At 45.9% G+C, this 14,019-nt stretch overlaps 1 protein-coding gene across 2 annotated transcripts in view; it reads right to left on the bottom strand.

Moving 5' to 3' along the window:
* The window catches only part of hip1 (huntingtin interacting protein 1), a 37,063-nt gene that overhangs the window by 8,379 nt on the left and 14,665 nt on the right, over window positions 1-14,019 (bottom strand). For both annotated transcript variants that reach the window (XM_056610600.1, XM_056610602.1), the window contains exons 3-18: window positions 13,804-13,946; window positions 13,559-13,615; window positions 12,152-12,232; window positions 11,392-11,468; window positions 10,419-10,480; window positions 8,934-9,074; window positions 8,402-8,459; window positions 7,975-8,050; window positions 7,381-7,524; window positions 6,280-6,377; window positions 6,077-6,149; window positions 5,751-5,934; window positions 4,276-4,364; window positions 2,812-2,928; window positions 2,004-2,105; window positions 529-723 (exon numbers count right to left, since the gene is read on the bottom strand). In XM_056610600.1, the coding sequence (XP_056466575.1) occupies window positions 529-723; window positions 2,004-2,105; window positions 2,812-2,928; window positions 4,276-4,364; window positions 5,751-5,934; window positions 6,077-6,149; window positions 6,280-6,377; window positions 7,381-7,524; window positions 7,975-8,050; window positions 8,402-8,459; window positions 8,934-9,074; window positions 10,419-10,480; window positions 11,392-11,468; window positions 12,152-12,232; window positions 13,559-13,615; window positions 13,804-13,946 (1,697 nt within the window). The remainder of the gene's footprint in view (window positions 1-528; window positions 724-2,003; window positions 2,106-2,811; window positions 2,929-4,275; window positions 4,365-5,750; window positions 5,935-6,076; window positions 6,150-6,279; window positions 6,378-7,380; window positions 7,525-7,974; window positions 8,051-8,401; window positions 8,460-8,933; window positions 9,075-10,418; window positions 10,481-11,391; window positions 11,469-12,151; window positions 12,233-13,558; window positions 13,616-13,803; window positions 13,947-14,019) is intronic.

Raw genomic sequence — 14,019 nt, 5'->3', positions numbered from 1 at the left:
GAGATTCGACTATTCGGCGGGGTTTGTTTACCGGCGTTGCTATGGTGACCTAAATTATCATAAGCAACTGAAAACGATGCCGGTTTGAAACTAAAACTGTGATTCTGAAAAAAGTATAAATGCTATCAAAATTCCGTTTCATGTAGATTTTTTAAATGGTTTGCACGAAGATAAACGGTTGAAAATTGATTTAGTTATGTTACTTCTACAGTTGAAGTACGACTGATGATTTGAATCATCGACTTTCAGGTTTTTTTTCGGGTTTATTTTTTTCTCACGTCGCGCCCCCCCTGAAGAACTCTGGCGCCCCCCACAGTTTGAAAACCACTGTTGTAGACAATTTTGTTAAAAGTGTGTTTCATTTTGGTTTATAACGTGTTATATTGCAACCCTCGAATCGTAACCCACTATTTACACTTTCATATGAAACACTATATCATTAACAAACACTACTCTTATAAAAACCTTAGCAAAACCAAAAGCTGTGTCAGTTAAACCAGCTGATTACACGCTCAAAGCTAAACCTACCTTCTCGTTGAGTTGGTTCTGGAGGGACTCTGCCGTCTTCACCCCACTCTCCCTTTCGCTGGCCAGTGAGCTCTGAGCCTGCTGTAGCTCCTCCCCCAGGGTAGTGAGCTCCGCCTCCTTTGTAGTGAGGGACTGGGCGAGCTGCGTCTTCTCCGTCTCCAGGGTGGACAGCTGCACACTCTGGGCTTCACTTGACTGGAGGGGAACAGGAAGGGGAGGGGGAGTCAGCCATTATAGGAGAAGGCTTTTGTGGCATGTTGTTTGTCACCCCAAGGCATCTCGCATAAAGACTCAAAATTAAAAACAGTCTGAATATCAGCGATACCATTTCTTTCCATATTGGGAAATTCTTTCCCAATCCAAAAAAAAGTGCGGAATTATCTTTACGTTTATACGAAAATACTCTTTTTTTTGTAACCGAGACCTTGTGGCAGTTCCACAAAATACAATCCCCAAAATAAGACAAAAAGTGGGTGATGTGGAAGAAGAAACCTGCCCCCAGGTCTGTCATGGAGAGCTTGTTAGCAGACAGAATCAAGACAGCAGCTGGAGCCAGGTGGCAGGCAGGAAGCAGATCAAAGAGATAGAGCAGAGCGGGAGGAAGGGGGGGTTGACAAGTGGTGGCTGATTGATAGGGCTGGGAGGGAGGGAAGTAGGGAGAGGGATGTTAATTTTCCTGTCAATGCCTCATCTCCTACCAGCGGTCTGATTCATGGAAGGTTTGAGGACTGTCAGGCCACACTACACACCCACACATGTGCCATTTTTAAATGGCTATTGTGTGAAAGAGCCACGGTTTCCATCCGCCCACTGACGTAGTTTGTCTGGCTGCTATTGTTTCAGTGCAACCCTTCGAAAATGGCATTTGGTTTATCAGCTCGCTTCGCATGCAGTTGAAAGTGTAAGCCGTTTCTCTCCCCCGCGTGCAGAGGAAGGAGGAGCGGATGAGCCGAGCATGCTGGGAGTTCTCAGTGTCCAGAAAGCATCATTTAGTAGATAGGTTGGACAACAGATGCTGGTTGAGATGGCGTCTTCATGAAATTTTAATGGAGACCAAAAGTAGTTTATAGAAATGGCCCAGATTTTTGTTTGGGGAAAACATCGGGTCTGTGGTGGTTTTAGAGGTTTATGGGTTTTCATGCGCTTGCATAAGTTATTAATGCTTTTAATCCCCTGTTCAGTTAAGGCTTTTCATATCAGGATGAGGACCAATGCAGGAAGAGAGGAAGAGAGAGAGAGAGGGGTAGCTTGAATTAAACCACCACAACTACGCTGCATAGTGTAATTTCTCCAAAAAAAAAAAGGCTTTGTGCAAATATTAAAAAAGCTGTTTAAATAAATAGCATTTGACTTGACATGTGTCATTTGACCTCTTTGACAAGCGTCGAATTCTTTTGTGGCATGACGGTATCTGAGAAGGCCGAGAGGGACGGAGAGGCAGGGGAGAGGACCGGGGGGGGGGGGGGGGGGGTCACCTGCTGGGAGGACGTCATGGTGGTCTTCAGGGCGTCCAGCTCCACCCTGCTGGAGCCCAGCTCTCTCTGGAGCTCCTGCAGCTGCTCCAGCTGCTGCTGCTCCTGGGGAGACCGGCAGAGGACGCGTCCTTTCAGATGGGCCTCGTCATTTACTGTTTCTATGACCAGTTACGGACGCCGTCTATCCAAACCGCCTTTACAGTAATTACCTCAGGCGTTAAGGAGCCGGTATGGCGGTCTTAAGGCATCTTTCGCAAGGATGCTTACAGATAAATATGGGGGTAGAAGGTCAACTTTAGGGCTGGGAATGCCGAGCCACTCCACTATCAACTGCCCCCACCCCCCCCTCCTCTCCAATTTCACAATTGACACAATGGGTCGGGTCGTGGATTAAGAATGGAGGTAATCGCCACTTTGTAATACCAAACCTGCTAAACGACGTCATGTTACACGGTAGCTAAACACTACAACCGACGTCACCCAACGTGGCAGGTCATGTCTGCCATTCGTTTTGCATGGAAAGTGACAATGAACCTAGTGGTTTAGTAATTTATTATCACCAATGTCTCCAAATAGACCCCAAACAATCCTTATGTGTGTTTCATCACATTGACAGCATGGCCAATTGAAGTTAAATTTCAGTGTGTGCTCAATATTGAATAAAAAGAAGGATTAAAAAAAGAGGCTGAGAGAAAATGGAGGCTTGTCATCTGCAGGCCATTAGGCACTCCCATTTTTAGAGCAGTAAGTGTCCCGTTGAGAGGCAGCTGTGACTCCGGGTCCACACTCTCTCTCTCCCTCTCTCTACCTGTGTGTCTGAAGCCTCCTGGGAAGCCTTCACCATCTCCTGCATCTCCTTCTTCACCTCCTCTACCTCATCCTGCGCAGCCCGTGCCACCGTCATCTGCCGGGTCACCTCTGCGTTCTACACACGCACGCACACACACACACACACACACACACACACACACACACACACACACACACACACACACACACACACACACACACACACACACACACACACACACACACACACACACACACACACACACACACACACACACAGGTGTGAGAACAGGGCTGGTTATACTTAAAGGTCCCATTGCATGCTACTTTATGAATGCTTTTATGTAGCAGTCCCCTAATACAGTACTTGAAGACGTTCAAGAAATTCAGCCTTGGTGCAGAATTACAGCCACTACGAGCCAGTCCCACAATAAGCTTTCCACAAACGTTCAGTTTTTCAGAGGCGGTTCAAGGTGGAGGCTGGGGGTGTGGCCCTGAGAAGCTCGCTGCCATGGTACCATGCGCTCGTGTTTACCGTGGATGTATCACAATGACGAGGCACACACAGCTTTTGGACGTGTTCTGTAAATATTCTATAACACTCCGATTTCTCCGGCGGGAGTCCTGGAGCTCTATATCTAATAATATCATATTATACATAGATATCTATATCATCTCATCTATATCATCACGGCCAAAAGCTGTGTGTGCCTCCAACGACTGTGTCCGGGGTCTCCCGACATCTCTGGTTCTTCCACTTCCATACCAATCTGAAGGTGACTGTACGGCGACATGGAGGAGAAAGGGTTTGTTGCCCGCGATTGTCTCCCGCCAGACCTCGGGCGGGGGTGCCTTCGGCAGCGGGCAGCGGGGCTCGGGCGGGAGACAAGTCGCGGTTCATGTACTTCAGGGAGTCAAAGCCAAAGTTCCTTTCCCCCAATTCCTTCTTAACCATGACTGAGATAACCCCCAATACAAGTCTCGTTGTAGAGATACCTGAGATGTCAGAGAACCCGACGTGTTATTCGCCATAACACCAACAGCAGAACGGTTATAACAAAGAAGTGTACAACACTTGCGTGACAGTGTTTGTATTCACACACACACACACACACACACACACACACACACACACACACACACACATTTGGCGCTCGCACGGTCGTAGCTCATTGGCTCATTGGCGTGCCAAATTCTCTGGCCGGGCTAGGCAGAAAAAAGGGAGGTAACTTGGCCCCTTATGACGACACATGGGGCCAAATTGAAATCGGAGCGTCTGAGCTTTCATTCTCCCGTTCTTCAAAGGCGGAGTAGGATAATAATGCTCAAGAAAACCTCATTAAGTGATTTTCATGCCATGGGACCTTAAAACACACACACAAACCAAGAGAATCAGGGCATCTACAGGGTTTGAAAAGATTTCACCGATTTATGTGGATATGGAAAATGCAAAGATGTGCACCAAAAAGAAAAGGACGCCCACCTTTCGGAGCAGCTCCGCGTGGCTCTGGACGAGGCCTGTGTACTTCTCCTTCAGCTTGGTGTAGCGCTGCTCGTTAGCCTGGGCTTTTTCTGGGGGGATAGAGGGACAAAAACGGGTTAGCAAGATAAAGAGGTAACCACTGACGACGCGGGTTGAAAGGTTGTAGTAACTTAAGAGTGAATACAGATACTGGTCATAAGTTAGCAAGTAGGGGGACTGGCATCTTAGCCCGGATATTTAAGGAAGCCAACAGGTAGACTCAGGATGTTGGGGATCGAACCTGGAACCTTTCGACTTGGGAGTTCGGTTTAGTATCCTTCCCCCTCCCATGTATACTGTCAATTTAAAGTGCAATTCTTTTAAAAAATATAACATTCTTATGATCTATTGAAAGACACCCTTAGCTCAAATTAAACCCCTTAATATAACGACTGATCATTTTCTGGTGAATAATAGATATCGTATTTCCACAGCCATCCAGTGAACGGGACATGCAGACATCCACACATGCATAGCGGGCTGGCTCGGATCAAGGCTTGTAGGCTGACTTAATGCGTAAGAAAATGCCCTGAACTTCCAGTAATCCCCTGACCAGGGGGAACCCTGTATACCACATCAAGGGACTCAAGTCTCCTCCTAAAGATACTTATAATGAGGCAACGAATGGACATCACGAAAAAGCGGGAAAAACAGAGTAAAATCAGATTGCGTAATTAGTAACAGAGCAAAGTGTGTATGTTTTTGTAGAAGTAGAAGGCACCAGTGATGAAGACAGATGGATGCCAGGTAATGTTCACCTTGCCTACACTAGCCTAGTGTAGGCAATCTTATGCTCCATCCTTTCATCACAATATCCTATGTAGAGGATTAAATTATAATGGAGTTTCACTCTTTAATCCATGTCTAAAGTAGAGTGCCCCAGTCCACGAATGAGGGGGATTATGATAAATGTGTGTGTCTCCATTATTTGAGATTTTTTCTATGTCGGATAGCTATAAGTCGAATATAACTCTTGCTGAGGAAGTTGTCCATTACAAATCTTTTGAGATACAACTGCACAAAGTACTTTGTCAGCAGCAACATAATATTCACGTACCACAGTGCGAGTAAAAATTGAATTATAGCACCGAATGCTGTTGAAATTTATATAACCAAAGGCGATAATTATAGGTCTATGAATGAATGTAATTGACCTCTGTAGATGCCTAAAGAGGTGTGTGCCACCAACATAAATAGGTTTCCTGCAACATGTACAGTGACCATGGTGATATGAAAAAGGTAACCCGAATGTGATTGGTTAAACTGATTTACTAGCAGGCTAAAGCTGTTCCAAATGAAAGTAGCTCTTTTGCAAAAAAAACGGTATTTGCATTGTATGTGTACAGTCCCATTCAGCGGCACTATCTAATCACTTTATTGCCGTGGGTAAGAACCTCACTGAAGGCACAGCGGCGTTCCGTGTGACCGGGCCTTACTCTCGATCTCGGTGAGGCTGCGCTGCTCCTTCTCCGTGTCCTCCCTGACGCGCCGCAGGTCGTCCAGCTCCGCCCGCAGGAACTCGCTCTCCCCCGACGCCTGCATCCTCAGGTGACTCTGCTCCGCCAGCTCCGCCTCCAGCTCGTTGACACGCCCCCGCAGCGCCTGGCACAGGCGGCCACTCTTGACGGACGGACGGAGGGAGGGAGGGAGGGAGGGAAGAAGGGAGGGAGGCAAGGATGACAGGGAAACGGCTGTGAGTTGACTAATGAAACCAAAAGAGATATTGGGAGAAAGAATGTTTTGATTTTTTTTTAACCTTTACCTCCAGTCTAAAAGACTCCAGCTCATCCTTAAGGGCCTGGATCTCCCTGGTCAGCTGATCAATCAGACGGTCTCTGAAACACACAGACACACACACACAGACACACACACACACACTCCATTAAAATAATGAAAGAGAATGTAGAGCACATAGTTACCCTCTGACACACAGTCCCATCGGGTCACTTGTCGCCCTAGCCTTACTTCTCGTCCTTGCGCAGGCCGTTCTGGCTGTTGAAGTTGAAGGGGTCCGTAGCGGCCGAGGTGCCAAACAGGTCATCAAACTTGGTTTCAACGGCAGCCTACCAATAACAAAAATATACTCAGGCTTTCAAGACGTGTACAAATAAGTACATGAACCAACAAGTGAAGTGAAGTGTAGTAAAAGGATTTCATCTTGAATTGATGCTGTCGTTTAATTCCAATGTGCATGATTCCTGACCACCAGAGGGTATGAGGTGAACTCCGAAGCTGCTCCTCTAAGCAAACCTCCGCTGCACCACAAGAAGGGCTTATAAGGCTGCAGTGGATCAGCAGTTTAACCTGGTGTCCAAATATCTACCGCACATCAATACCACTACCTCATTTAATGATGGCTTCTGCTACCTACTCGCTTATTTATCTGACTACATAGTTTGAAGCAGAAATTAAACACTAGACATAGTAAGCATCATTTACAAGATCATTTCCCGCTCTATAGCTCCTAGGAGGTTAAACACCGTCATAGAAACTGGATTAAAGATAATAAACATTCAGAGCTACATTTTTCAAACGAATAAAGCGCCGTCTAGTCCTAATGCAGAGCTTGACGTCATTAGGTCAGTTGGCTTGAGTCCTGCAGTAGTTCATTAGCGAACAACAACCGACTCAAACTAAAATGCCATGCATGAGGGTTCAACTTTGTATTGCCCCTGGACGCAGCTATGAATAGTATGGAGTAAAAAATGCGGTCTGTATTTCAGTGCGGTGACTACACGAGAGCCAGGTGGTGTGGCCAATCCCCTCCGCACCTCTAAGGAACTGATCCTCACTGGTATGGATGCCTAACACACGGTTTGTTTCCCCCAAATATCTTACAGAATCTGAACGTGAGAAGTTGTAGGTAGCATGACTGCCCTCTTCCTGAGCTTACTTTCCAACTTACCCACCTCATGATTGTGGAGAACACGGGTTCCCTCTAAATCCCAGTTGGGTGATCTCTTCGGTTCTATTCTTCAGACTCTCTTGCTAAATGTAAATTCTGACCTACGGCCCCTTTAACCCCTGAGAGGCTGAGTCGTAGCAGTGAGATGCTGTGAGGCTGACCGGCTGTGAGGGGACTTCCATGTCCACCAGGTCCTCTGTCTCCACCACGTGTTCGGACTCTGGAGAGGAGGACTCGGCCGGGATCACCACCACCGGGCTGATGTGCTCCGAGAGCGCCGACGCACGCAGGAAGTTGGGAGGGTTCTGGCGGGGAGAGAGACAGGAAGCAGACCCTCTAACCTTTAGTAAGATAACCTTTAGTAACAATAGCAGTGAGAAATAACTATAGTGAGTCATTAATAATGCGCAAGCTTTGCAAGTACCTTTGTTATTGTATTACATGGAATAAGCGATAAATACATACATGAATGTTTTATGCTGGTTTGGATGGAGAAGCTTGAAACAATTAACTTTGATCAATCAAATATAACCAAAACATATCATGAACCACAATTTCTACATTTTCATAATGAATGATATAGAAAAAAATACGAAAAAGTATTACACACAGAAAAGGTCTGCAGATAGGAAGAATGAAAAGGTCAACTGAAAGGTCTACAGCCCCCCGGGGACCTTTCCCAGGGGTTCAGCCTCTCCAACATCTGGATAGAGGCAGGGTGAAGACAGAGAACGATGAGACAGATGTTCTCTCACCTCCGGTAACTGTGGGATCTGGATGAGCTTCTTGAAGTACTGCAGGTTACTGGAGCGGTAGAACAGACTCTTTAACCTGGAAAGGATTCAAGTTGAGAACAATATATACCGTACCTCATTTGATAAACGTAGTAATAATTTATTATTCAAATGTATTATCAAAACCACATTTTTATTAAGCAATTATAATATTTGACAAGTCTTTTATCCTCTGAATGTATTATCTGTTTATTGATACACAATTTTTTAATTGATATACAACATCTGAGAAGAGCTCATTTAGGGAAGAGATGAGAGAAAAAAGAAGAAGAGTAATGTGAAGGTATTAAACGGCAGCGTTGGGCCAGTGGGGTTACAGAGTTTGAGCCAGGCGTAGAACGTGATGGACGCCCCCGTCAGAGTGTGTGTGTCAGCTGGGGTAACTCACTTCTTAAACTGCTCCTGGAAACGGTCTCTGTGGCCCTGGAGTGTGTCTGCTGGCAGGCCTGCACACACACACACACACACACACACACACACACACACACACACACACACACACACACACACACACACACACACACACACACACACACACACACACACACACACACACACACACACACACACACACACACACACACACACACACACGTTAGTTGTAAGAACCATAGATTCCTTTTGAGAATTTGGGTTGCGTATCGACCGTGAGTTTAAAATATGTAAAACCTCAGGATGTGTATCAGTGTGCATGTCGACCGTCGACCAATAGCCAAGTGTCAAGCATGACTGCATGATTCTCATTAAAAGGGGAACTAAAGAGCCCCTGGGGAGCTGAAGTGGTTTAATTCAACAAATCGAAAAATAACAGATGTCTCCAATACTCAGACGCTTTTCGACATGAAACATACGATTCTTTTCTGCCAGGCTTTTTGCCCCACGTGCAGTACTAGGGTTTGTCCAGCAGGGAGAGAGCTCACATGAGTGCAGTTTGAAGAGCAGCTTGACGGTGTAGTCGTACAGGTGGCTGCAGTCCAGGATGACCTGGATCAGAGGAGCCAGCCGGCACTGGCCCGCCGCTGTCACCGACACGGACCGGGACATGTCCAGGGAGCTGAAGACTACACACCCACAAATACATAAGGGCAAAATAATACATACAGAGGCCCTCATTTAGCAGAAAGAGCCCAGGCAGAGTGCGACGCCAAGCCCAGAGGGCGTCAGCACCCTGAACATTAACAGGGTTGTCTGACTCCCCCCAGCCTACTCTTTAATCATTACACCACTTATTTTCCCTCTCTCCATCACACATACACACACACACACACACACACACACACACACACACACACACACACACACACACACACACCACACACACACACACACACACGCACACACACACACACACACACACAGAGCTAAGAATGAAGTAGTGAGGAAGGAAGAAGCAAGTCTTCAGCCTTTTGTTGAGACTCGATGCAACTGGCTACTTGGTTCGGTTAAGACCACCCTAATATCATGCCAAAACATATGATTTACTGTCCTACTAACACAACGATGTGCAGCACTTTAACAGGCTGTTTTTTTTTCACTGTTTATCCACAAAATGTATCCACACCACACCACAAACGGTTACGTCATGCGTCATGGATGGAAGTTACCACATACTCTTGGCCCTATAGTGGTTGGAAATATAATCAGGCAACTTAACGAACATGTTGTGCTTTTTTTAATACACTCAAACAATATTACAATTAATATTTGTTGACAGCGTGTGAATCCATTTTCAGGCTGTTCTGTGTATAAGCTCAGTTTGTTTTTTGGTCTGACGACAGTGATGGTGATGAGGACCTTGTGTGACCAATAAAAATGAAAATGGCTGCCATATGTGACCAACGTATCCTGGTGACCTGAATACCACCTCTTAGTAACTATACCGCAGTGTACTAAGAGGATGCTGGTGGAGACATCCCTACTCATTTTGGTGTGCACTTGGGTATGGATGTCTTTTTATACACGAAACGTGTTCCTCTTTCCTTTGCACGAGTGGCCACATCTCTTTTGGGAGTGCCCTGTGAAAGTACCATTTGCTTGTGTGTGTGTGTGTGTGTGTGTGTGTGTGTGTGTGTGTGTGTGTGTGTGTGTGTGTGTGTGTGTGTGTGTGTGTGTGTGTGTGTTTGTGTGTGTACGTGTGTGTGACAATAAATCCTGATTATTTGGGTGTATTAGGGAGTCTTTGGAAAGAGAGTGTGTGTGTGTGTGTGTGTGTGTGTGTGTGTGTGTGTGTGTGTGTGTGTGTGTGTGTGTGTGTGTGTGTGTGGGGGTGTGTGTGTGTGTGTGCGCATGCAGCGTGTCTGTGTGTTTCGTCATCATCATCTTTTCATTATGTCATTCCCTGAATAAGCCTCGCGCACAGCAGGGGGGTGGGTGGGCTTACAGGAGCTGAGCAGAACATAACTTACCGCCAAGAAAGAGGTTAAGCTCCAGCTCCAGGTAGTCAAACATCTCCACTGTCAGCTGGAAACTGGAGGAGGGGAAGAAGACGGAGGGCATAGCATCACGAGGAGGAGAGGGTGTAACACAGCCAAAATTAAAACAACGATCACATCATGTTTCGGCTCATTTCCTACGCCCACTTCCCCATCACGATGACGAAAAACCGAAAAAGCCCCTCGATGGCTCCCTGGCTAAGAATGTTTCTGAACAAGCGGCTAAGAATAGGAAGGTTGGGTCTGGATCCGGCGTAGGGTCGCCTGACTGGAAACCCCTCTCAGCGTTTCCCTCCATGATGGGAGGAATGCTTCAACTCATTCTCCCAGGATGCCTCCTATTTTAAGAGCAGGTTCACTCACACAAAGACAGATGCAGTTCTGTGTTTGTCTGACATAGATATCAATATATCTACATATAGTAGGCTTAAGCAAACACATCGGGGACTATAGCAATGGTCATGTATGTAGACGGCATTAAGAGCAAAACAAGTACATGTACTTGTTTGTGAAAGAGCAAGACACTTTCACAGACAAAGAACAAACACTGAAACTCGACCAAATCCAAATCCAAAACAAGCCGCATGCACGGCCCTTTGCCAAGACAGAATAACTATGCCAGAGGTCTGAACTTTGCTCACCTTAATGGATGAAATTCAACCATTGTGTAAACTGAGCTTTTCCATGATCACAAGTACATGTCAATGCCAATCAATTTATGGTCATAAACCGATTCCTCTGAGCAATCAAACTACAGTTCACATGTAAACACGCTGTTATGATTGCAGGCCCTAGAACAGTAGAGCATTTGATATTTATTTTAACTAGACTGAGGCAATAAAGAACTGTTTGACTCGGGTAAGAGCCGGGTTGGAGCTGGGCCATCATCGCAGCCACAGGCTATAACCGGGACTAAAACAAGAAACAAAATAAAAAACCAACTCACAAGTTGTTAACGTCGTTCTCTCCCGCCTCATCGAGTTGTCTGTTGGACATCTGCAGGTTGCCTGGGAAACGGGGGTTCTGGAAGAAAAAACAGTTTTTCAACATCTTCTACTCAACAAAATAAAGTCATCTTTAATTATATCGGTTTGGGAACACAGGTGCAACTGGGTGCGACACACAAAATAATAACAATCTTATGTTGAAATGAGAGTCGTTTATTAAAATGTGCTTTTTGGTCAAGCCCAAATTTGTAGTTGTGCACATTTTTGCTTGCAGTGCTTGTCTCGTTGCAGTGCTTGGTAGTTGTCGAGATGACGTCTAAAGTGCAGTAGCCTGGAAACTAAACACACACTGTGTGTGGAGCAGGCAAAGTGATGAGTTCAATAAACAATGGCATGAGGACTAAAGGGTTCGGCTGTCCGCAACATCAAACTGTAATCCTCTTTGACACATCATGACTGAATCAAAAGGGTGGCCTCAGACAACACAAAAGGCACTACGCAACCCACAACGCCTATCAACGGCAGATGACGGGCATGTTAACAAGTGACCACAACATCCTGTTTCAACACCGACAGCTCTCAGCTGACTTTAAAAAAAGGCTGCATTACATGAACTAAAAGCAGCCATTAGTGTTCAAATGAAAAATGTTCTCCCCCCCAAAGACACATGATGCCACTGAAAAAGGGATTTGGGGGGGGGGGTTTGGGGCTAAAAAGTGCCAGGGGGAGGCAGACTCATTGTGGGTTCAGCTGACTCACTTTGATGTGAAACTCCATTTTGGTGATGAGCAGTTTGAGGTAGACGCTGCACAGCTTCCCATAGCCTTCGCTGAGGTGACCCTGGGGGTGAGAGAGAGAGAGAGAGAATCGAAATGGGGATGAGCGGAAGGGGGGAATCTGTTTTTGCGGAGGTTCGGGAGTTCTCCGGGCAGGATGCACAAAGGGGTTGTGGGAATAAGTAATGCAGAATGCTGAGGAATGTGTTTTCTGATACGTTGGCTGAGCACCGCCGGATGCCAACTTGCAAGAAGTGTGCGAGGAGTCGAAACAATTGTAAACGATACGCTACATGTACTGCAGCGCAGACTCAATAGCTGTTCAAACAGCCTTGGTCAAGTTAGGGTCAGGTACAGTTTAAACCAAGAGTGCAAACTCTTGGCCCGGAGCTTCTGAGAATGCCTAAGTTGAAGGAAAAGTCAGGAAAGATAAGGACGTAACCCCCGGTTACAGGGACTCTACTTCCTGCGTGGTTCATTCGAGTGAGTCATTGAGTGAGCAAATAAGGAAGCAAAAGGTCACATTTAAGTTCCAGGTATATAAAAACATAAAAATAATAATCAGACACACTAAGTTCACATGGTGCTTCTGCCTTAACTCAGCCAAAGTATCTGGAGTCTTTAGAGGCTTTAAAGGGGTAATTTCATGCTTTTTTGACTTTTCCCTTTGCTTTAGACTGTTATATGCTGTATGGATACATGTTTTACTTCTGCTGAGCTAGAAAAATCATCGGTGTGAGAATAATATATAATATATATATTTTTTAAACATACAGGCATGTAACCCTATTCTGGCAGTACCCCCAAATGCAATACTTAACCCTAAAAGAGCATGAAATGTTATCTTTAACGCTTGGATTTGGAACAATCTTCCTGTGCACTCAGTCACTTAGTAGTCGATCTCACATTCCGAGGCAGGATTTAAAACCTGTGGCCGCTGCACAGAAAAACTGAGCAACTTTTTACTGTTGCAGAGCACCCTTTACATAGACATCCTTTTAAACCTACTTTAGTTTCTTTATCAATTTCTTTCAACTCAGGGCGTCACGGGTGCTTGGCCAAAGGCTTGAGGCGTTCAAGGCCCATTGATAACAATGACAGAAACCAGCCCTAAGGTGCAAAAAGAATGGAGGTGTGATAACTTTGATCGGCCGCTTTACCTAACTACATGTGGAAAGCACGCTGATACCTGTGGAGCCTTAAGCCCTGACAAGCCTCACTACCATTCATGGACGTGTTCCTAGTCATATTAAGTCAAAATACTTTAGGTAACAAGATGCATGCTAAAAACCAATGGCATTGCTGAGTAGTGACATAAATCCACATTTTGCAGAAAGGTTAGAGCAGAAAGGACGAGACAATAGATAACACTGCATTCTGATGTTCTTACCCACATCCTGCTCATGTCTGTCAAATCAGCCTTGTTCCTCATGGAATCCTTAATCACCTACAAGGGGATGGAGAGAACAGACTCAGTTACAAAAACTACTCGTTCATGAATTCATAAAAACAGTAAGAGCCGCCATACATCTGCACACTTGGCTTCAGCATAAGATCCTCATCTGAATGTAACATAAATCCTGTGTTCCCACACAGGAGTCCTGTGGGGATGAGGAAGAGTCTTCCTGTACGTACGTTTGGGTGTCCGTCGCGCAGGATCTTGTGGAAGACGTGGCAGAACTTCCAGCAGAGGACGGCGTGGCTGGACAGCGGCAGGCGGTTGGCCGCCGCCCAGAAGGTGTGGGCTCCCCTCTCATGGTGCGTTCCCAGGATGCACGGTGAAGGGGGGGGGGGGCGGTCAAGGATCATTAAACACTCATGGGGGTATAGAGGGGGCCAGCAAGGATTATG

This window comes from Gadus chalcogrammus, chromosome 16, assembly GCF_026213295.1.
Source record: "Gadus chalcogrammus isolate NIFS_2021 chromosome 16, NIFS_Gcha_1.0, whole genome shotgun sequence".
Taxonomy (NCBI): Eukaryota; Metazoa; Chordata; class Actinopteri; order Gadiformes; family Gadidae; genus Gadus; species Gadus chalcogrammus.
This window is presented reverse-complemented; position numbering and strand designations above follow the sequence as displayed.